The sequence below is a fragment of the Macaca nemestrina genome, chromosome 13 (assembly GCF_043159975.1).
Source record: "Macaca nemestrina isolate mMacNem1 chromosome 13, mMacNem.hap1, whole genome shotgun sequence".
NCBI lineage: Eukaryota > Metazoa > Chordata > Mammalia > Primates > Cercopithecidae > Macaca > Macaca nemestrina.
The window spans coordinates 77,432,638-77,457,509 of record NC_092137.1 but is presented as its reverse complement, the minus strand read 5'-3'; the positions used below and the strand labels follow the sequence as shown (position 1 = coordinate 77,457,509).

At 33.8% G+C, this 24,872-nt stretch overlaps 1 protein-coding gene across 4 annotated transcripts in view; it reads left to right on the top strand.

The window, feature by feature from the left end:
* The window catches only part of LOC105465328 (leucine rich repeat transmembrane neuronal 4), a 780,577-nt gene that overhangs the window by 449,673 nt on the left and 306,032 nt on the right, over positions 1 to 24,872 (top strand). Inside the window, exon 3 of one of the 4 annotated variants that reach the window (XM_011713738.3) lies at positions 4,177 to 6,954. The exons of the other annotated variants lie outside the window; for them this stretch is intronic. Coding sequence (XP_011712040.1) covers positions 4,177 to 4,305 — 129 coding nt within the window. The 3' untranslated portion in view covers positions 4,306 to 6,954. Of the gene's footprint in view, positions 1 to 4,176; positions 6,955 to 24,872 lie in introns of those variants that run through there. 4 annotated transcript variants of the gene reach the window in all.

Here is a 24,872-nt window from a genome sequence, read left to right as displayed (position 1 = left end):
AAGAGCAAATGCGTGACATATCATAGAAAGAAATACTTGTAAGAAAAGAACAAGCATGTTCAAAATAGAAAGACTTTTTTTCTCTGACATTAATTTCGGAACAAATAGATAGGAGTATATTTATATTTCTCTACTTTATATTAATATTTTTAACTAGCGAGAGAAATTCAAATATGTTCACATATATGTGTTGACACACTGGCTTATCTTGACTATTTCTCAGTTTATTAAGCTAACAGCAATTTTCTGCATTGACCTATATACTATATAAGAATGGTACCTTTTAAAATAAATTCTGTAAGTAAAGGCTTTGAGTGATGTTGAAAATTTGTCTTCAACAGCAGAAGCTGTACAAATTTACCGTAAACCTTAAGTGTTCAAGTTTATTTTAAATTAAAATTTGTCTCTGTGACACAATTTATGAAAAGAACAAAACACAGCATATTGGTAGGGTATTTGAATTTTTGGGTCCCTCTCACATAGAGTTCAACATGAGACATATCATAAGTGTTCAAGAAATAAAATAAGAGTAAAAATAATGTGAATTAATACAAGCTACTGGCAAAAGCAAAAATAAGCTGTGCCTCAGAATCAAAATCCAAAAGGGCACATCAATATTCCAGAATTTTACATAAAGAATAAAGATATTAAGAAATTAGGGCAGAAAAGTAGATAAGAAAAGGTCTTCAAGAGATGAAGTATTCTTCTTGGATCTACTTATTTTCTTGAAAGATAGAAAAAGTTAAATAAGCAACTAATACAAAACAAAGGTATAACATATAGCTACTAAACTAGGTAATGCTAAATCTTTCAAATAGTATGTATGGATTGTAAGACAGTTATCTCTTTGTGATGGAATTTAGATAGAAGTTTTCATTTATTTGACTATTTAAAATAAAACCCAAAAAGCTGATGAAATGTGTCTTGGTAGATTCTCTAATGGATTTTGTGACTGTCACTACTGGAGTATTGCTTCCAGGAATGATCTGATTGGTCTAAAAGGATATTTACTTGACTCAGCAATACCCCATGGCAAGAAAGTTAACTAGTTTGTCAGTGTACAGCATTATCAGAAAATTAGGTCTAGAACAGTTTTTTAAAAGCCTATCCAGAATATGTTTCCTAACTGATAAACTACTAATGAAATAAGATTTGATAAAAATATATAGAATCCCAAACTTGACAATATACTTGCTATTTATTGGGAAGAAAGTCACCTATCTACAGAAAAATTTGTGAAAGTGATGAAAGCCTGACTTCTTCTGGAGTGAGGGGCAGACAGATATGTTTACCTCTATGTGCACATATATATGTATTAATTTCTCACACATTGATTTAAACATATATATCAGTGATTTTTATTTCTATTTTCTATTCATTAACTTTCTTCTCTATGTTCCAATTTTTAAATGATTTGTATAATGTGAACACCTTTTACATTTAATTTTGTTTTAAATGTACATTTTATGATAGAAATATATTTTAAAATGCACTTTTAAAGGTTAAACATTTTGCTCTTTTCCAACAAATTTATGTGTGTGTGTGTGTGTGTGTGTGTGTGTGTGTGTGTGTGTGTTGCTGTCAGGTATTTTTTGGTGTTGGGAATACATTAGGGAACAAAAACAATTACTGTCTTCTTAGGGCTTAGCTTCTGTAAGAGAGACAGATAAAAAGTATACATGATCAAAAAACAAACTATAGGCTATCACAGAAAACCAAAGGCAATGAGAACTGGAAAGACTAGAGAAAGGTGATCAGTTATATAAGCAGCATGGGAGGCACTGAGAAGTTTCAATTAAAGCAAGAAAATAATTGAGGGAGTTACCAAGTACATAGCTGGGTTGTGGGAATTGATCGGGAAGTGGGGATGAGGACAGAGGAAAGAGCAAGCACAAAAGCCCTGAAGCTGGAGAGTGTTTCCTGTTATGGTAGAGTGGTGAAACAGGAACAAAGTAATGGTAAATGAGAATTAACTGGGGGCTAAGCACAGAAGGCTTTATAGGCATTGTAAGTACCTTGAGGGCAAGAGATGATGATGGCCCAGAATAGGGCATTAATTGCTTTCCTAATAAAAGGTGTGAGTCTTAAGTTCTAGACAAAAAATAAAGGTGGAGCTGCCATAATTTTTTAAAGTGTTAAATAATTTGTTAAAATGAAAAAGAGAGAGGTCAAGGATGCCTTTAAAGTGTTTAGCTTGAACCACTAGAGACAGAATTTCCATTAATTTAGATATAGTGGATTCTAGAAAGGTCAATTTGGGGTAGAATTGGGGTGAAGTGTTCAGTTGTAGACAGATCAAATTTCATTTGCCTGTTAGACTATCAGGGATAGATGTCAAGAAGGTAGTAAACATTTTTCTGCATTCCAGAATAACGTAAGGATTTGCATTTCAGAGTTGTTAACTTATAATGAGACTTAAGTCAGATTTGGGATGTGCACAGTGAGAGTGTGTAGACTGAGAAAGATGATCAAGGACAGTGCTCAAAGGAAACTGACAATTAACACGAGTCTGAGGAGAAGAATAAAGGCCAAAAAAGGAGATTGAAAACAACCAAACAGTTATGTAGGGGGAAACCAGATGTACATAGAATTCTAGGGGCCAAGTGCAGAAAGAACTTCAAGGGAGTTATTAAGTTTTTCAAATGCCGCTAATAGGTCAATAAAAGAAGCAAGAAATAAACATCGAATTTAGCAATGTATGATCATTGAAGGGTTTAATGAGAGTAATTTTAAAGTCCTGTTAAGACAAAATCCAGATGAGAATAAATTCACAGAGAATGAGAACAAAAGAATTGCAGACAGTGAATATAAAACTCTTTGGAGAATTTTTGTTGGAAAAGAGCAAAACAGTTTAGTCTTTAAAGATACATTTAAAATATATTTCTATCATAAAATATATGTATATAATTAAATTTAAAATTTTTTAATTGTAGAAATCATTTAAAAACCGGAACGTACACAAAACTAAAAATAAAAAAGTAAAAGAGTAGAAATTAGAAATAAAAATCACAATAATTCTATTATTTAATAAATAGCACTTACCTAACTTTTAACTAATAATTACCAAGCGTCATAGAAACAGGAAGGTCAGGAATCAGAATGCCTTTTCAATAAAGGCAAACACAGTAAATATTTAAGATGTGTAGGTCATTCAACAGGGGTATCCAATCTTTTGGCTTCATCGGGCCAAATGGAAGAAGAATTGTCTTGGGCCACACATACAGTAACACTACACAATACACTAACACTATATACACAACTACATAACTAAACATACACAAATACACTAACACTAGCAATAGCTGATGAGCTTTTAAAAAATTGCAAAAAATCTCATGTTTTAAGAAAGTTTACAAATTTGTGTTGTGCTGCATTCAAAGCTGTCCTTGGCCACAAGCTCGTATAAGGTTTCTGTCCTAACTACTCAACTCTGCAATTGTATTATGCAAGCATCCACAGACAATGTGGATCAATAGGTACGTATGTGTTTCAATAAAACTGTATTTACAATAGTAGCCACTGGTTCATATTTGGCTTGCAAACCATGGTTTGCCAATTCTCACGCAAGACTTCATTGCATTTAAAATTTTAGCCCTTAGCTTTAACTCCATAAAAAAAGTTGAAAGGCTACATAGTCATAAAGTTCAAACCTATTACTGGCAGAAAACAGTTTCCCTTATGTCAATGTGTTTCTTTTTACTTGTAGGGTCTTTGCTATGGTCTCAGTATTTGTATCCCCCAAAATTCATATGTTAAAATCCTGACCCTCAATGTGGTGGTATTAGAAAGTAGAGCTTTGCGGGAAGTGTTAGATCATGAGGCCTGAGTCCTCATATGAATGCATTTGATTCTTTTATAAAACAGGCTCGGCCGGGCGCGGTGGCTCAAGCCTGTAATCCCAGCACTTTGGGAGGCCGAGGCGGGCGGATCACAAGGTCAGGAGATCGAGACCACAGTGAAACCCCGTCTCTACTAAAAATACAAAAAATTAGCCGGGCGCGGTGGCGGGCGCCTGTAGTCCCAGCTACTCAGGAGGCTGAGGCAGGAGAATGGCGGGAACCCGGGAGGCGGAGCTTGCAGTGAGCCGAGATCGCGCCACTGCACTCCAGCCTGGGCAACAGCGTGAGACTCCGTCTCAAAAAAAAAAAACAAAAAAAAAAAAACAAAAAAAAACAGGCTCAAGGGAGCCCCTTCTCCCCTTCTGCCATTGAGGGACAGCCACCCATGAGCCAGGGAGAGAGTCCTCACCAGAAACAGAATCTGCCGGTGTCTGGATCTTGGACTTCCCAGCTACCAGAACTGTGAGGAATACATTTATATTGTTAATCAGCTATTCAGTCTATAGTATTTTGTTACAGCATCTGGAATGAAGTAAGATGGTATTTAAAAGTATCTCCCTAATGAAAAGGCAATTTTAACAGAAGTTTGTACATATTTGCTATAGCCTTTTGCTTGTTGGACAAGGTTTGTCACTGTACTATACTATTTGTGTATCAGATGATCAGATTTTTGTCAATGAATCAAAAGGTAGCATCTCCCCAACATAATGGCAATTGTTCTATCATAAATCATGACAGCTTATCCATACAAAAGACTTTCTGACTTGCTAAGTTAATAAAATGTTGATAGAAAAATATATATAGTTTATAATGAAGAACAAGTTCAGCTCAGGCAACTTGATTACGTTTTGTCACTTTGTTAATTCCTCTGTTATCTACGAGCAGTGCACCAGAACTTGTGTGTGTGTGAGTGTGTGTGTGTGTAATAGACAAACACATATTTTTTTCAATAAAGTTCTCTTTTCTAGATTTGTTGTTGGTTTAGAAGAAACTAGGTACGAAAAGAAAATAGCAACAAGAGAAACTAACACTAAGAACAAATTCAACATTGCCAGTTCTTATTAGATTAGTTTATGGCAGATATAAGACGGCAGAATTTTCGATGAAATGTCAGATGATTTATGGAGGTATTTTTATTTAAGTTAATGGCAATGTTGCTTATTGCTTTAAAGCAAAAGGTAAAAATGCAAAATACAAAGAAATGCTTACTTGTAGACAATAGAAAAAGTAGATCAACTATGTTAGAAAGGAAGTGAAGTCTGGAGTTCACTGCCTGTAAGCAGTGAAAAACTGGGATTAGAACACCTGATGAAAACAGAAGGGAACACAAATGACTTCTTTGTGTCTCTCTTTCTTCACTTAAAGATGCAATGCTCCCTTTGTTACATGAGGCTATTAAGATTAATTATTTGACATGTGCTAAGTACCATGAATGTGTTCTATATAGCATTCTCATTAATCAAAATGCAAGCACCTTCAATATTGGTCAACTTACTGTTTTTAGAAGTTGTTGGGTATATTCTACAATTATAAAAACAGACTGAGAAGCATTTTGGGGGATTTATTTCCCCAAAACATACTCTACATTTTAGAGCTAGTTATTCCCAGTCTCCATAATTTCCCAGGAGCCATATTTACAATGCTAGATGTCTTTGTGGATCTTGGGCACTGGAATTACCTCAGCAAGTTCCCAGATCACTGAGCCATACTTGGAGAATATGAATAAGAAACATCTTCTACAGCTCCAACAAACTGGGTTTTCCACTATGCTCTACAAGCAGTTCTAATGACTTTTAAATGTCTAAAGGAGAGATGTTTATACTAAAATTTCCCAATATTTCTGACTTAATTCCAAATGTTTCCTTGAAGAACTTGAAAATATCTTTAATATGTCTGACTTGTGCTATCTATTAGGATATAATAAAACTTACCATGTTCCTAGACTGGGAATAAGCTAGTCTTACTATAGGACCAAGTTGCCCCCATCTCACATCTTCAGATTGATTATAGTTATTTAGGAAATGTATGGATAAGTGACTTACTGATATCTATGGCACAATTTACTGATGCTTCTGTTATAAGTGATAAAATGATTTGCTACATGAAAAGTTTTAATATGAAACTCATTAATCAATATAGTTATCCTTTCTTCTATTTCTATAGAATTTTTCATATGATGTGATACTCTATGTACATTCTAATACACAGGAAAATAAATTTTGCTTGTCAGACACCATCTAGGTATTAAAAAACAAATAAGCTGTTGGAGAAGGGAATGGATTGCAGTAGTTGAAGTGCTTGTTTTAGAGTTGCTGCATTTTTATTATTGTTGATGTTATTGTTTACCTCATTACTGCTAGGCAAAATATAGGGGAGAGAAAAGGATGCTTCTTAACAAAGGGATGACTGATGTACATTTTAGTACTTATAATCTGGCATAACTCTAGTAATAAGGTAGCACTCACAGTTTCTGTTTTCTCAAAGGCTACTTTTTAAATCAAATGACTTTCATTGATAATTTGGACAATGAAATGTTATCTCAAAATCACACAACTTAAAAACTACAGAATATGGAGGACATAAACATTCTACTCATTTGCATGACTTTTATTCTATCGTTTCTATTAATGTCACATTTTAGAGTCATTTAGACATACATTCAGTGACATTAACCATGCTTCATTTCAATGTAGCAAAAAGAATTAATACTATTCCCCAAAGAAACATAACAAGATATTCATGCTCATTTATTATAACTAAGCAAAAACAGTACAGTGTATCCTTCTCATTATCATGACAGTTGTTACTGTAATATCTATTTTTTATGCACTGCTTGTTTCATTCTCTGACTATATTTCAAGCATTAGGGGAGTAACAGGGGCTGAAACTGTTATCCCATTTTTTAACTTGTGAACTAAATTACATTCCATTAGGGATTCATTTGATGATGTATTCCTTAAAGTATTTAAAATATGCAAATGCATTGCAGCCTATGAAAAATATGTATTGCTACAAATTAGAGTAGTTAACTTCTCAAGTTAAACCAATCACTGAAGGAATGTTTCTATCTTTGAAGGACAGTGTAAGTTCTGCTAAGTATTGTAACTTGGTGACAAGCCATCTATGTTAGATGTGCTTTTAATTAACGTTTTCCCTAACTGCAGCATCTTTCTCTTCGAAGAATGGCTCCAAGAGAATGAAAATATCTTTTTGCTTTATGTAAATGTCAAAAGTCTCAATGATCAACATAGTCCTAGGAGAAATGGAAATAGTTTTTGGAGAGGATTCTACAACAGACTTCAGAATGAATGACCTTATCAGAAACCAGCTTAATTCTTCATACCACTTTTAAAACAAAATTGAAAATTAATTTTAAATTTTGAGTTTTATTGTCATATTTGCATAAAATTTGAGTGTATGAGAGAAAAATGTAGACCTTATTTTTATACCAAGTGTACAAAAGGGATCCTAAGTAGTAGTATTAGTATTGCTGCCACCTTAGCTATATCCTCTTCATTACTGTGAAACAAGACACAAGCTTCTATGAAATATAAACCTACATATAAAGCCAAGGTTTTATTTAGTCTGAAGAAATTTTTTAAAAAATTAACCTCTGATTTTCTTATCAAGACAAATAAACAAACTGACACAGACTCCCAATTAATTTGTGGTTAAGCCTAACATTTACAAGTTGTAGAAATAATAGTCAAATAATTAGTGCTTATTAAAAACAAAACCGTTCCTTCCAAAATCAATTTCTGTATAAGTTTTGAAAAGGTGTAACATCTACACTTGACATTGATCTGTTTCAACTTCAAAGCTACCAGGTATTAGCAGAAACAGCTCACGAATTATCTGCTCTGTAGGAAAGCATTATTGATGACAACAAAAGAAAATCTTAAATTTTGATGCAAGAATATTGATCTGGTTTCTGTGTCTCAGACAGTTTTGGTTTTAAATTAGCAACAAGTTAGGAGTCTCTATATGGTGGTAAATATGTGTCCATGGAAATACTAACAAAAACATAGAAAGAAAACTCATTATCTTGAAAAAAAGTAAAACTTAAGTCAAACCTCTGCCAGTGTAACTGGTTTTCTTTTAAACCATAACTTAAAAGCATTTTATTTGATTAATTCAAATTCTGGCACAACTTTACAGTGCCAACCGACAATTAGAAGAAAATCTATTCTTAGCTTTGTCCACTTCTTAATTTAGAAATTCCAGCTTTGCAACAATTGACCTTTTCCATGCTAATGTTTTGGGACTAATTTCTAAACAGTTCTCCTTCTCTCTGTCCAAAATCAGTATTTCTTTTTCTCCTTATAGTAGACTATAATTCACAGTGATAAAAAATGTATCCAGCCCGGTATATACACATATGTAAAAATGGGCAAGGCAAATTCAGGGTTGTGAAAACTTGGAAATTCAGTCACCAGAAATAGAGTACCATAGGCTTAATAACAGGGGTGTTAAATATTCAGCCTTCAGCTTTTTATAATTCCAAGCAGTAGGGAACACAGAAGATATGATCTTACTATTATTAATTTCCAAATGATAAAGTCAATTTCAACAGAAAAAAAAAAAAGAGTTCAAGGGATTGTGGACAATAGTGCACTTCCAAACTGCAAATTTGAAGATGAGCAGCTAGGCCCAAGAAGACAGGATGTACAAATGCAACCCCACACTCACACTGTTAGCAAAGGATGGGTAGGTTAGGCCATCTATGTGATAACAAGTGTACATGCAGACATGATAAAACAAAATCACAAAATTAAAGGAGAAGTAGATAAAGATGAACTTGGAGTCAGTTAAAACATCCATTTAAACATTTAAAATTGCATTCAAGAAAATGAAACATAAAATATCACTATGCGATACTGAAAATTTACATGAAAAGTGGACTTTTTAAAGAATGTAGAAGAAAAATATAACGATACACAATGATATGTTATTTATAAGAAGAACTGTGTAGAACTAATGAAGAGTGCTTTTCTCGTAAAGATAAATGGTAAAATTATATTTATTAAATAAAATGACCTCAGCTGAAAGAAAAGAATGACTAGCATAAAAATCAAGAAGCTTCACCATATTCCCAAAAAACAAATATTTTGCTGAAGGTCACATATTTAGCCATAGTGAATTTTTAAAATTATTGTAAAGTGAAATATTATATATTTGTATATATATATAGAGAGAGACAGAAAAAAAAAAACGTTGTCTATAAAGGAAGGGAAATCAGAGTTCTCTGCAACATGAAACTTGAAACCATCTTATATTCACATTCGCTCATCATATCCATATTTTTCAATGTATTTGAAGATTATGGAAAAAAATGAAAATTTAGAAATCAATAATAAATATTTTTTGGTTTTGAAAGACTATTACAGATTCTCTAAGATTCACCCTTAGGTTCATAATAAAAAATGCTAATGATTTGTGGATCACATTGAAAACATGTTCATAGGAGGAATTATAACATAGAAAAAAAATAATGGAAAGGAAAATGTTTATACTGGAAATACTATATAATTCCTCATCCTATGTATAATAGATAATAATATTTAATTGCCAGGTGCGGTGGCTCATGCCTGTAAATCCAGCACTTTGGGAGGCCGAGGCAGGCGGATCATGAGGTCAGGAGATTGAAATCATCCTGGCTAACACGGTGAAACCCCGTCTCTACTAAAAATGCAAAAAATTAGCCAGGTGTGGTGGCGGGCGCCTATAGTCCCAGCTACCTGGGAGACTGAGGCAGAGGAATGGCGTGAACCCGGGAGGCGAAGCTTGCAGTGAGCCGAGATCGCGCCACTGCACTCCAGCAGAGGTGATAGACCGAGACTCCATCTCAAAAAAATAAATAAATAAATAAATAAATTTAATGTATTTATCTAATTGAAATAGCATACACCAAAATGTTACACTAAGTAAGAAGAATTGGGTAGTATTCAATTTCTGGCCTATTTTACTAATTTTTTCCAATAAATATATGTGACAATTGAATTATAAAGTAATATTTTAAAATGTTAATGACATAAGAAAATACTTATAGTATCGTCAAATTCATGAATATGTAAACTATAACATACTGGGGGAAAAAAATCACTGAAATACCAACCAACATTTAATACTGTTTGCAACAAGTTTCTGTATCGGAAACATAGCAGGTGTATGAATCACCCGGCCTGTTTAAATGCAGATTCTGATTCCACTGGGACGCAGATTGATATTCTGCATGCTGGAAGATCTCCCAATTGATGGCAATGAAGCTACTGATATTAACATCACACTTTAGGAAGCAACAATCTATACAGTGTGCTTAAGAATAATATTTATGCTTCTTCTGTCTTAACAAACGATCATCTTCCAAAGTCTTCTATGGTAATGTAACAGACACAAGTGGCTGAATAACTGAGAAAATCATATAAACCTTGGAGACTGTAAAGTAGTCTTTTTTTTTTTTTTTTTTTTTTGAGACAGAGTCTCACTCTGTCACCCAGGCTGGAGTGAAGTGGTGTGATCTTGGCTCACTGCAACCTCCATCTCCAGTGCTTAAGTGATTCTCCTGCCTCAGCCTCCCAAGTAGCTGGAACTACAGGAGGGTGCCACCACACCCGGCTAATTTTTTGTATTTTTAATACAGACGGGATTTCGCCATGTTGGCCAGGCTGCTCTCGAACTTCTGACTTCAGGTGATCTGCCCACCTCAGTCTCCCTAAGTGCTGGGGTTACAGGCATGAGCCACCACGTCTGGTCTATAAGGCAGTCTTGGGTGACCCAGGATTGTATGTTGGAATCTCAATTCATTATATGTTCTAAATCTTTGGAGTCATCTATTTTGAGATAAAATATATTTATGTGTTTAGACCATCGGTTTTATTCACAGAAATAATGTTTCATTTGCAATGAAAAACATGTTACATGTGTAAGTGTATAACTATGGTGACATGAGTCAGCCAGACATTCATCTAAAGCCCACTCATTTAAAAGAGATTAGCCTATACTTTTTAAATAGAGTCAGAACTGTAATTAGTTGGTTTAATTTTTCCCCACTTTTATGGTGCTAACTGGAGTCATTATTCTCAATCTGGTGTTCTTAACACCATAGAATGCAACATTTGAAAATGTAATAACATGCTTATGACTCTGAGTTTTGCAAATAAATTTTATTTTAATGTATATATATAAATGTATTAATAATGTATATTTTCAAATTAGCCAAAAACAAATCAGAATTTTTGAGGGGCAGGAAAAGTAGTCAAACAGTTGCATAATTCACTGATCCAAACTAAAATAAGGGAGTCTTACCAAGTCAAAACATATTATTAGTTCTCATACTTTATACCATCCACTAGCCTGATGCTGCCTGAGCTGTAGTGTAGGTGGTACGTTGATGAAGCTTGGACACTAGTGTCCTCAACTTTCCTTCATAAATGCTGGGTTTTGGATACTGTTTGAATATTTTGCTTTATCAACAACAGATACTGTATATTCTTGAATTTTGCTACTTGTAAAACTCTACAGCATACTTTTCCATCAATGGGAACAAATTCTTTAGTTGGTCGTTATTAAACAAGAAAACAACTAATTTTAGATTTGTTTTTACATATTCATAATTTTTACATGATTAGAATTTCAGGTTTTTAACAGTATTATTCAGACTTAGATAATGTTACAGGAATATATCTCTGTTTCTCTTTTCTTTCTATTATAGGCAAAATTATAATTTATTGCTATTGTTAGTCTTCCTTTAGAAGAATTCAGGAGCAAGATCCTACTTTAGCAAACTTGAATACACTTAAAATATTGAGAGTTTGGGCATATTTTAATGAATATTTGAAATACCAGAGATATATCTTTATATCACTCATAAATTTTCCATTTTCATTGTATTTTATTATAATAATGCATAATGGAAATTTAATAAGCATGTGTGGGTCTATGGATAACCATAATAAAATATGCATATATCAAAAAGAGTTTAGGTTTGGAAAATTTTTGTTGTTGGAGCATTCTGAACCACAAAAAAACAATCAAAGTTCAAGTTAGGTAATTGTTGTATAGAGTCTAAATTGGACAATGGGATTTTATGTATCATTTTTACATCCTTTGCGAAGATTTTGAGGGTTTGTTTTTGGCTTTGAAGGTGTGTATTTCAAAGCTTTTTGTGAAATACTCTTTATCCTCTTGTGTTTACCTATGTGTACTATTCCCACAGGATGTATAATCTCTGAGGCAAAAAAAGAAAAGGAGAGTAAAATATTAGACATACACAGGGAGTAATCCCAAGGGTTACTTGGGATTCCAATGTCAATATTCTGAAGGAAACAGCCATTTAATTTTAAAACTGTTATTTCAAAAAAATACTTTTGGCCAGGTGTGGTGACTCACACCTGTAATCTCAGCATTTTGGGAGGATCACCTGAGGTCAGGAGTTTGAGACCACCCTGGCCAACACAGTGAAACCCCGTCTCTACTAATAATACAAAAATTAGCCAAGCATGGTGGTCTGTGCCTGTAGTCCCAGCTACTCAGGAGGTTGAGGCAGGAGAATCGCTCGAACCCAGGAGGCAGAAGATGCAGTGAGCCCAGAGCAAGCCATTGCACTCTAGCCTGGGCAACAAGAGGGAAACTCTGTCTCAAAAAACGAAGAAACAAAGAAACAAACAAATCAACTTTATAAACTAATGTTATCAAAAAAGATACAATATTTTTAGTAGAAATTTTTGATGGGAAAATAGAAAAAAGGGAATAAATAAAAGCCATTTGCCAAATTTTTAGTGATAAATTAAACAATAATATTTTAGTTTGCTTTTCTGCATGATAGAAAGATTGAACATTTTTAGGATGTATTTTGGTCATTTATATTTTATCTTTAAAATATATATAGAGAGAGTGACATCTATGAAAATGGCAGAGAAAGGACTTCTGAAAATCTGTCTCTCGATAAAGTCAACTAAAAAACTGGCAAAAGTTTGTCAGAAGCAACATTTTCATCACTGTTGAAACTAACCAAAGTCATGCAGCAACCTGTGGAGCATTTATTTTATTTTATTTTTTTAAAAAATGGCTGAGCCTCTGTGCGAAGCATGAGTTTGGCGGCATTTTTATCTTCTCATAGTCCCATTCCCTGATTTCAAACTCAGATTTTTTTTTTTGGCAAAAATAAAAGAGCCTGCATTCTGGAAAAAGCAGAAGCATGCGATAGTTCATTCATAGCCTCATTTCCAAAAAATATATATTAATATTATCTGATCTGTGTGGTAGAAACCTGTAAGTTTTAATTCAAAAGGCTTGTTTTTATTTGACCCAACTGGAGCTCGCCAGGCCTAAGAGTTTTCTCTTAGAGGACATTTCTGAAATACATTTTACAGGCAAGTGTTTTCAACTCTGCAACTGCCTGAGGCAGCAGATAGAAAAGACAAGCCAAAAGTTGGGCAAAGTAACTAAAATGCTAAAACGGTAAAGCTGAAGAATGTGATGTCCATAAGATCTTTGTAAAACTACTATATATTCCAGGTAATTTAGAAAGCCACCCACATATACAGAGTTGTAAATATGCTCAAGAAAGACTTTAGAAGGCCCTATGCTCTTGTGGCTGGCTGACTGTGAAGCTCTACATAACCAGGACGGAAAGGCTAAGGCAAAGTTGAAAATAGACAAATCTCTTGAAACACACAAGCTACCAACATTACCCCCGTGAAGTGATAGGAAACCAGAAAATACCTATAACAAGAAAAACAATTGAATTAGTTCTACAAAATTAAAAGTCCAGAACCAGATGGCTTCACTGGGGAATTCTACCAAATGTTTAAAAACAGAATTGCCACAAATCGTTCTTGAACTCTTCCAACACACACACACACACACACACACACACAGTAAAACATAGAGTTCCACATGACCCAGTACTCCTAGGTATATATCTAAGAAAATCTAAAAAAACATCCAAATGAAAGCCTGTACATATATGTTAATAGCATTATTATTCATAACAACCAAAATTAGAAACACCGCAAATGTCAATCAACTGAATAACGGATTTAAAAATGTAATGTATCCACACATTGGAATATATCTAACCATGTCAGAAAATGAAATACTGGTATGTGCTATAACATAGATGAACCTTGAAAACATAAACATTTAAAGGAAACCAGACAGAAAATTTCACATACTGTATAAATTCAGTTATACGAAATGTTCAGAATAGGCAAATCTAGGAAAACAGAAAGGAGATTCATGTTTGTCAGGGGTTCCCATTGAGGGAGCATGAGAAATGAATGCTAGCAGTTTGTGGGTTTCATGTTAGGATGTAGGAAATCGTCTGAAATTAGACAGTGGTGACAGTACAACTCTGTGAATAGACTAAACACCACTTAGTTTTATGCTTTACAAAGGTGACTTTCATAGTATGTGATACGTATCTCAATTAACAAAAAATAGGAAGCATTAACAACCAAGTGAAACAACGTACAGGTTTCTAGCTGGCAGATGTTTTCCCTTTTCAACCGGAAGATCCTTTTTTTAGGAAGCAGAAAGTAGTGTTTTAAACAATTTGAAATTTATGGTCTTGTGTCCATAATAGATTTTACACAAATAAACCAGTCTCTATATTAATGAAAAATGAAATAGTCTTTATATCTCTCGTCCATATATCACCTCTAGTATTAATATCATTTTATTGGTAAAATGTATTAATTTATAACTTTTAATATATTCCTTTATCCTCCGTATAGATTGATAGCATGTATGGCAATAACTCATTTTACTTTCCATTCTTTTTATAATACTTTAAGAAATGTCATGAAAATATATCACTTTCCCTTTTTAGATGCTCATCAAGATTAGTTTTATGTTTACAATTGTGTGTGTGTGTGTGTGTATATATATATATTCATTTATTTTGACTACATACACTAAGAGACTTTCTGAAGTGAGGCTACCTTTGGGCTCAGAGATAATATCTCTTAGTATACATTAGATTGTTGCTGCTCCTATGATTTCCGTTTTCTTCATTTTTCCTGAAATACATGTGTGTGTGTATGTGTGTGTGTGTGTGTGTGTATCTTTGAAAACCATCACCGTAATCCTTCTTTTTATGTTTTTCATAATATGTATCTTATTATTATTTTTTTCCTGAGTTCTGGAAAGATTCTTGTTCTAAATTTCTAAACCATTGATCTATTTTCTACAGTACTCCATCTGATACTTAAAAATATTCCTTAAAATTCTTTAACATTTGAACTCATTGTCTCATACCCAGTTCCCCATCCACACTGCCTGAGTGGAAGCCCTCCTTTATTTGTAGGTGCGCAATGATCCTAATTAGAAGTTGTTGGACGGGCGCAGTGGCTCACGCCTGTAATCCCAGCACTTTGGGTGGCTGAGGCGGACGGATCACTGGGTCAGGAAATCGAGACCATCCAGGCTAACACGGTGAAACCCCTTCTCTACTAAAAATACAAAAAAATTAGCCGGGGGTGGTGGTGGGCGCCTGTGGTCCCAGCTATCTGGGAGGCTGAGGCAGGAGAATGACCTGAACCCGGGAGGTGGAGCTTGCAGTGAGCCCAGATCGTGCCACTGCACTCCAGCCTGGGTGATAGAGAAAGACTCTGTCTAAAAAAAAAAAAAAAAAAAAAAAAAAAAAAAAAAAAAAAAAAAAAAAAAAAAAAAGTTGTGGTTGGCCAGCTTAATGCCAGGTTTTATTATCTAGGGGGTACTTTTCTCTAATTTGCAATACACAGTGAGGCCCTCCACCATTTTTATCTCACCTGTAATTTATCTTTTAGAAATTCCTTTCGTTTTCAGGATTTGCCCTTAAGTTTTAAAAGTGCTTTACGTGTTGTCCATTCTTTTCTTTCTTCAGTCATTTTAATAAAAATTAGAAAAAAAAAAGTGATGTTAAGTTCAGATTCTCTGCTGACAGATACTCACTTTGCTTATTTTCCAATATCATGTTGCAATAGACAGTGTAAAGCAACCAGAAGTAGACTTATCTCCAGTTCTATTAACTGGGAACATGCTATGCTTCAATTCTAATGGAGTGTCAGAACCCCTTCCTCTTTGGCCAATATCTTGTCATGAAGTAAATTTGGAGTTTGGCGCTTCCCCCATGGAGAATCCAAGCAAAGATCATAGGTTTGTGATCACTTCAAGGCCTGGGATTCAGCCCGGCTCACTCTGCTAGCCATGCACGGGTGCTGGTCATACACGGACAACATTACCAGTCATCCTGGTTTGAATAAATTAATCATTCTTCCAAATTCAACCAAATGTCACATCTTCTTTCATTTCTTTTTTATAAAATGCCAATCTTTAGTAGTTCCTATTATTTTAATACTTCACACATATCTTTCCTATATAAAAATATACAGGTGCATATGCATGCATATGCCTACATGTCTCTATACAATTTGTATACTTGTCTAGATAGTAAGCCCGTCTGTGACAAGAAGAGTCTTTCATCTTTCTTCTTCATCTTGGCTTTTTATTATAGTAGATACTCTCCAATAAAGGGAAACTGTTGAACTTTCACATTAAGCTTCTCAAATCTCATTCATTAATATACGGGTTTTTGTGTGCCTTAGTGGCTCTTTGCCAAAGCTTGAACTTTAAAAATGAATTAACTTAGATAACTTGAACTTCACAGCATGAATCAATGACCACAGGTAGCTGTACCTGCAAAGATGATGCTATTTGTCTTTTTTGTTTTTACAGTGTTTACTACATGGCAGTGTTGTCCTAAGTCCCTTTTTTCGTTTTATTCACTTAATACAACAGACTCTGTAGTTCTAGTTTTATGATTAACCCAGTTTTATAGATGAGGAACTGAGACACATAAAAACCTAAGTACCATATTGAAGGTCACAAAAAGAGAAATTAATAGAACTGGGAATTTATAAAAAGCAATCTAGCCCAGTATCTGAGCTCCTTACCAGTATGCTGTTCTGCTTCATACTAGAGTGAGTTCTTATCATTTGCATTGTAAAATCCATAGAAAAAGTTATAATACACCATTTTTATTCTTCTCTGAGAAGCTGTAGCTTCTATTCCACCATCCTGGATTTGCTCTATAGAGATTCCATACTGTATAGATCTATTAGATCTCATTTTACATTAAACAAGCATTTGTTAAGCACTCTCTGTGTGCTTGGTGCTGTAGCAAGTATTCCACACGTATGATCTCATTTCATGTGAAATACAGAAGGCTAGCATCATTCTCCTTTATACCAATACAAAAATGGAGTCTCGGAGTTTAAGTCAACCAGGCAAATGATGGGCAGGTGAATTGGAAATTAACTCCATTCTGTCAACTAATGGGGGGAGACTCAAATAAGATTAACAACGGCTCCTGGCTTAGACCAGGAATTCACCGAGCTTTAGCAGAATGTCTTCCTGTGTTACACTCTGTTTCCTGATGCTGAGTATATTTCTCCTGAATCACAGCCCCAGGCATTTCTTAGCATTACATGAAATTTCATTTCATATAATCCAGCGTGTTATTCTGTTAGACTATGTGGTTACAAAATGTAATTTAGTAGCATATAGTAGTAATAGTGGTATTTATTTACTCACTGAACAAACACGTATTTAGCATCCTCTATGGGAATGTGGAGATGCTGTGGATAATAAGACCTAATAAAAAAGGTCAATAAAGAGCAGGACATGCATTAATTTTGCATTGCACTTTAAATATAGTTTTCATAATTAATTGCCATTATTATAATGTGAGTTCTCTGAGGGCAAGGACTGTATTTTTATCTTTATAACTTCTGAGATTATCAATGGGAATTAATATAGAGATGAGAAAAGTACATGGCTCAAGAGTCCAGCAAATCTGGGTGGAAAAGGAGTTTTGCCTCCTAATTAGCAGTAGGCAAATTAGTTAAGTTTCCTGTTGAATAGGAATAGTAATACATGAAAGGATTTTGATGAGTATTAAATGAAATAATGCTTATGAATTGCCCACCATAATACTTGACACATGGTTGTTTTTCAATAAAACATTATTATTATTAATTATTATTCCAGCTGTTGAATCGATATGTTAAATGAACCACAGTTGAGTTCAATAGGTGCTATAATCAACATTAATTAAAAAGTTGTATCAGATTCATATAATATCTACGGACTGGTTGTATGGGAATGGGCAGGCTCCAGAATGTAGGGGATGTCTTCTGTAGGTTGCTAAGGGTAGGTTAAGTCAAGAGTAGGTTAAGTCTGTAAATCAGAAAAGGCAGAGAAAGCAGAATACCAAAAAAGCACAGCCCAGATAGCATATTCAAAAGTGCCCCCCATCTATGACAAATATTTTCCCCCAAGGAGGTGGATAATTTTATGAAAATAAATTTCTTACATAATATGAAGTAAAGGCATCAAACAAATCTAAGATACCATTCATCTTGTGGGGCAAAGGTGCTGATTGATGATACACTCCCGAACTTAATGCTGGAGTGGAAACTTGACTGATAATAAACTGGGCTATTCTAAGATATGCACATACTTCTCTAGCCTGAAGAAGATAGCTGATAACTGTGATGTGAAATTATTTTTGGCAGGTGCCTTTCAAAAGCATTCGTACCTGTGTCATCTGTCACAATTTTCCTGAAACTCTCAAAGAGGAAGAAAATGCCAACTTTGAAATCTACTTTTAAATTAAGTTATTAAGATACCATTTCTTAGCTTCCTCAGTAGCTTTTCATGCTTTATTTTATCTCCACTATATATATATATATATATATATACCGCAGTAAATGGGGTAATTATCAGGTTGCCCACTGAAGGCCTATTTTAAATGATTTATAATCATACTGTTGCAACACATCATTTTACAGTTATCACTTCCTTAAGCTTATGCAATATTATCTAGGGTGGAAGTACTTATTGGATAAAATTAGAATTCCCCAATCCTTTTCATTAAATCAAAGCTGAATCAGTTTTGAGACGAAAATTTTAACTTTTACCTCCAATAAATTTCTTTTAAATTATGTTTCCACATTGCATAGGAACATTTAAAAAAAAATAAGGAAGAACTTACAAGAATTTCTTGCTCCGTAAAAGTCAAGCTGTAAATATATAGACACATGCACACACTAACAGTAAACTTAATATCTGTTCCCATTCTTAATATTCCTTTTGAATCTATTTTTCCAAATAGCCTTAGTCTCCTTCCAAAAAAAATCTAGGTCATTCGTAATCTTTATTTTAGTGAAATATTCTCAACGTCCAAGAACAGTAGCCTGCTGAATTGATGGGATGGGGGAAGAACAAAAAGAGAAGGAATTACACATTTTTATTATACATTCAAAAATTTTAGTTTATTATAATAAACATTTGGCAGGATGGGTAGTGTTTGAAATTCAGTGTTTCCAACCTCTGCTCAATTTAATTTGACCAACAATAATGGACAATTTTTAATGTTATTGAATTTTGGGAGTTATAAAAAGAGTTGATTTGTTTTTTAACTTGAAAAACATTTTCTTCTTATGTGCAATAATATATTTAGAGACTTCTCGATAAAAATGATAATTAGGAAGAGACTACACATGTATCTTCTGTTGGTAGAACAATTGATATCATTTAAAATAAGCTCTATTTTTCTTTTTTTTAAATTTATTTATTATTATTATACTTTAAGTTGTAGGGTACATGTGCATAACGTGCAGGTTTGTTACATATGTATACTTGTGCCATGTTGGTGTGCTGCACCCATCAACTCGTCATTTACATCAGGTATAATTTTCTACTTCATATATTTTCTTCCCAAAATTTGAACTGTACATGTAATTTGGTAGAAACAGAGAGGCCTATGGAATAATAGCCCCATGGTTGGTAAATACACAGGCTAAGGAGGCAGTGTTACACTATTGAAAATATAATTAACCCAAGAGATGTAAAACAAGTCTTTGGATATCTTTCTATGATATAAAACCTGGACACAATGATGACAATTAGGTTATACTACCATAAAAAGAACAAGAGGAGGTCAGGTGCAGTGGCTCACACCTGTAATCCCAGCACTTTGGGAGACCGAGGCGGGTGGATCACGAGGTCAGGAGGTCGAGACCAGCCTGGCCAATATGGTGAAACCCCATCTCTACTAAAAAAAATAAAAAAATTAGCTGGGCATGGTGGCATGCGCCTATTGTCCCAGCTACTCAGGAGGTTGAGGCAGAAGCATTGCTTGAACCCAGGAGGTGGAGGTTGCAGTGAGCCGAGATCATGCCACTGTACTCCAGCCCGGGTGACAGAGCGAGACTCTGTCTCAAATAATAATAATAATAATAATAATAATGATAATTTTTTTAAAAAGAACAAGAGGAACTGAACACAAAAGAAAAATCTTAAAAGACTGTCTGAATCCTACAATTTGCACTGATAATGAAGGCCTACTTCTACTATCCTGCACCTGTACTGCAGAATATTGTATCTTGTGCCAACATCACAGAACACTTAAAAGTGATTAAACTTTGAAGATCCATAAGCCACCTGCTTATTCCTGCAGGCAACAATAAGATACATTGAAAATTAAAGAATATGTTATGTTGAGAAGAGATAGAGATAGTAGAGACAGATAGAAAAAAAAGGAACCTGAGTTACCATCTAAGTCCTGCCTCTTCTCCTCTATTCTTGGGTTTTAAAGTATCAGCATAATCACTATGCATATTGAGTAGGCAGAAGTACCAGGTCATTTTCCAGATAAGGGTTTGTGGAGTTGGAAAATCTGCAATAATTACCAGATCAGATTACTCATCAGTTTAAACACTGATTAAAATTATTATTAACTTTAAATTGATTGCCTTAAATTGCAAGTGTTAGTTACTCTCCTCAGCTCTCAAGTTTTATCATTTTCCTGCAGGGACTCAAATTCTGTTATGTAGGACTCTAACATTTTAAAAGGATAATATTCTTAACTGCTTTTCTCCCTGACATATGCTTTTTGATTAATCTAGTTTAGAAGCTAAAATAAACTGCAAATAAAGATGTTTCCATTTTGGTAGATTTTAGAGTGATTGCGTAATAATGTAAGTGGATATTGTGAGTTTGGAGGAGTGTCTAATAATGTAAATATGCAGAAATTTATGCCCCCCACCCCCCAAAAAAGAAAAAGTGGGTCTTTCCCAAGCGTTATTTCAATCCATCACTGACTAATGACGAAAATATTTCAGTCACTCCTCTCACCTCTCTATGCCCCTGACACATTTGTCACAAGCATATTCTGGAACATTAGCTATTTTCATTGTACTGTACTTTATAAGGTCATTTGTGGTTTATACATTCTCAAAAAGCCTACATTAAATATTGTGTTTAATTGGTTCATTAACAGCTATCAACTGTTAAATACTGTGTAGATGACTTTGAAAGTCATAAATTGAACTTGGGTTCAATTTATTCATCAGGCAGTGATGATAATCCAGAGTGATTGGTTTGTATATATATAAAAAGAGCAAAAAACGTTATTCAATTAACTCATGATTGTTCACATTAATGAATCATAGTTTCATAGAATTTAATGGATGGACATTGTGTGGTAGGTCTTTCAATATGGAGGATAATGGATAGCTGTATTTGAAAGTTGGTTTGATACACACACACACACACACACACACACACATATGAACATGATATTTTCTACTAATATGAAAATTCACAATGCTGCAAACAAAAAGAAGTGTTTAATCAGGCCCTGATTCAGAAATTTGAATGTTTATCATAACTCCTAAGACTGATGCAATAGAACTGTCTAAAGTAGAGCTGATCTTACTTTTAAAACTTCTGTATCTCATTGAATGGAGAAATAATTAATGTGTTGACTTTCAGCATCTCAGCAGGTTTATTATTTCTGTTTTGAAGATCTCTTTTTTTCAGATTTTGGTGGACTAGATAGAGTAAATTAAGGAACTGCTGAGAGCGGTCTTAAAACCCTAGACTTAAAATTTGAAATACTGGCATTAGCAATATAAACTTCTTTTCAAGATTGGCCAAGTATAAACACAATAATTAAAATTGGTACTACTATTTACTCTAAAAGATATTCAGTTATCTAATTTGCTTTTCACATTACATTGTGATATAAGAAGGACTACTAAAATCAACTCATTTTATACATTTAAAGAAACTGGAGTTTAAAAAAAATTTAATGGCTTGTCCAGAGTTATAAATAAATCAAGGAAGTGGCAAAACTAGGACTGGAATTGATATTTTTTACTCCAAATGATATGCTTTCTATGGTATTCTAGTAAACTATTGCGTTTTTTACTGATACAACTTTTTAATTTGCTATTGCTTTTATTCTGTACTTAAATTGGAAAATAAATTCAGATGCATAGAATAAATTTATATAAATTGTTGTTGAGTCATAAATATTTATGTGACAGGAATTGTGCGCTAATATTTCCATGAATTATTCTACCTTGCCCTCAAAACACTCCTATTAAGAAAATACCATATTTTCTTCATTTTGAAAAAAACAGACATACGTTGCATCTTAAGATAAATTATACGTACCCAAAGTAAGAACTGTTATTGGCAGAAGTCATATTTTAATCATAAACTCCAGATCTAGAGCTAATCAGCATTACACAATATTGTGTATACCATATATAGATATTTCCTTAATATTGGACACTCTGTATTTTATCATGAATTTAAAATAATTGTTAAAGTATCTATTATAATCCTATGTAATTATGCTAGGTTTTCCCAAAATATTTGAATCATTTTAATACAAATAAGAAAACATACAGCTATATTTTCTTATATTAATATTTTTTAAATTCCAAAGCATATTTACCTAAGTCTCTTTTTACAAAGATACTAAAAAGTGCTAATCTATTTTTTTCTGAGGACATTTAATCTGAATTCTTTTCATTTACTATTCAATAAAGCCAGTAGCATGTTTATATTACAAAATAATTGCATGTTTAGCACAAAAACTTGAAAATGCCACACCCCCAAAAAATAACCAGTAAATTTTTCATGAATAACTATCTATTATTAAGGTTTAGGAATATATTTACAGGATTTTTTCTAAGTTTGTATGTTATAAATTAAGGCATAGGGAGATTACAAAATTAATCCAACATCCAACAGTCAAACAAAGGTAGAATCCAGACAAAGTGACTTCAGTTGTTCTCTACCATGAAATAGTTTGCAAATGTTTATGAAAAACACTCTTACTTCGTGGGTGACACACAAATACACAGGTGGCCAGACTGGCCTGCAAGTCATAGTTTGCTAACTCCTGCTCTTAACTGCTACTCTACCCTGCCTCTAAAAACAAAACGAATACAAAAAACAAAGAACATCATTTTGATTCTTATTTCTTAAGATTCCTGATTTGACAAGCAATTAGGGATAAATAAGCCTGCTGCTCTTGAGAGAAGTTGGAGATATTATTTCAGGTATGACAGACTTCACAAGGCCAAGAAAAATATATTTAATATAAAAAGTGACTTTAAGATGTGGGTAAAATGTATTTTACTTTGCTTTTCACTCCTCCCAAAAGTGATCAAGATCATTGGGCAAACATTTATTGCCCCTTCAGCTTTCCTATTGTACTGTCATTGTATGTGAGTTAATTACTTGGTAGAGAACATGCCCATGACAGAAGACTGTTGTTCAGGCTTAAGAAATCCCATGTAACTCATTTGAAAAGAAAACAAAATGATTGAGTCTCTTGCCAGTGACTTGATTCTAAAAAAATTAAGCTGGTCAGGCATATGGAACGTGTTCCAAATGATGATTGAGGAGGAACTGGCACCTCAATCGCAGAGCTTGTGTTGATTCTAGGCCAAACATAAGCTATTACATTTAGTTTCTTGTTTTTTTGTTCTAATATCTAAGTGCTGAGGCTACCCAAGTAAAAAAGGAAAAAAAGAAAGAAAGAAAAAGTGACTTTGGAATATTTAGACAACTCTACTGAAAGAATTATTGACTGTGACAAGATAATGGTTTATTACTGAAAGATAAATGGCCTTCCAAATCTCAATATATTTGTCAGGAAATAAAAAAAAACTTGAGACAAACACAATATGTTTATTTCGAAGTATATTCTTTCAGGTTGATACTTCAGTTCCTTTGATTCAACTATGCTAAATAACCATATATAAAAGAATAAATTTAGCTACAGATCGTGAAAACCATCGCCAAGTTTAGCAGATAACAAAGGAGACTGGCCGGGCGCGGTGGCTCACGCCTGTAATCCCAGCACTTTGGGAGGCCGAGGCGGGCGGATCACAAGGTCAGGAGATCGAGACCACGGTGAAACCCCGTCTCTACTAAAAATACAAAAAATTAGCCTGGCGCGGTGGCGGGCGCCTGTAGTCCCAGCTACTCAGGAGGCTGAGGCAGGAGAATGGCGTAAACCCAGGAGGCGGAGCTTGCAGTGAGCCGAGATCACGCCACTGCACTCCAGCCTGGGCGACAAAGCGAGACTCCGTCTCAAAAAAAAAAACAAAAAAAACAAAAAAAAAACAAAGGAGACTGACAAAGTTTAGTGAAGGAAGAAAAAAGACTTTGTCTTCAAAATGACAAACTTTTTGACTGGCCCAATTTATGAAAAAATTTGTAAAAGTCACTTAGAAATTGGTTATTTCAATACTCGCTCAATAAAAAAAAACCCTCTAATTTCTAAGTATATTTATAGAAACTCAATTTAAAAATCAAGCAATAAAAACCAAGGCTTAGTGTCTTAAGATTCAAAGGAGCTAAGTATTCAATATTATCTATATTAGATTGATATAAGTAGTATATTTAAAATAACCATCTAAATACACAATATTGTTTGAATCACATGCCAAATATAGAAAACAAGAAAACATAATTCTAGCTTTGTTTGACATCTTATACTAATTATCTTTGTAGTGTGTTTTAACTATTTAAAATCTATTATAATAATATATATTCTGGTTTTAATCAAGCAAATGAATAATATTCGAATTACCCTTGAAATATATTGGGAATACAATGATGATTATGAGATTTTTACTTTGTATTAGGGAACAAAGGAATAAATAGAAGAAGAGATGAAAA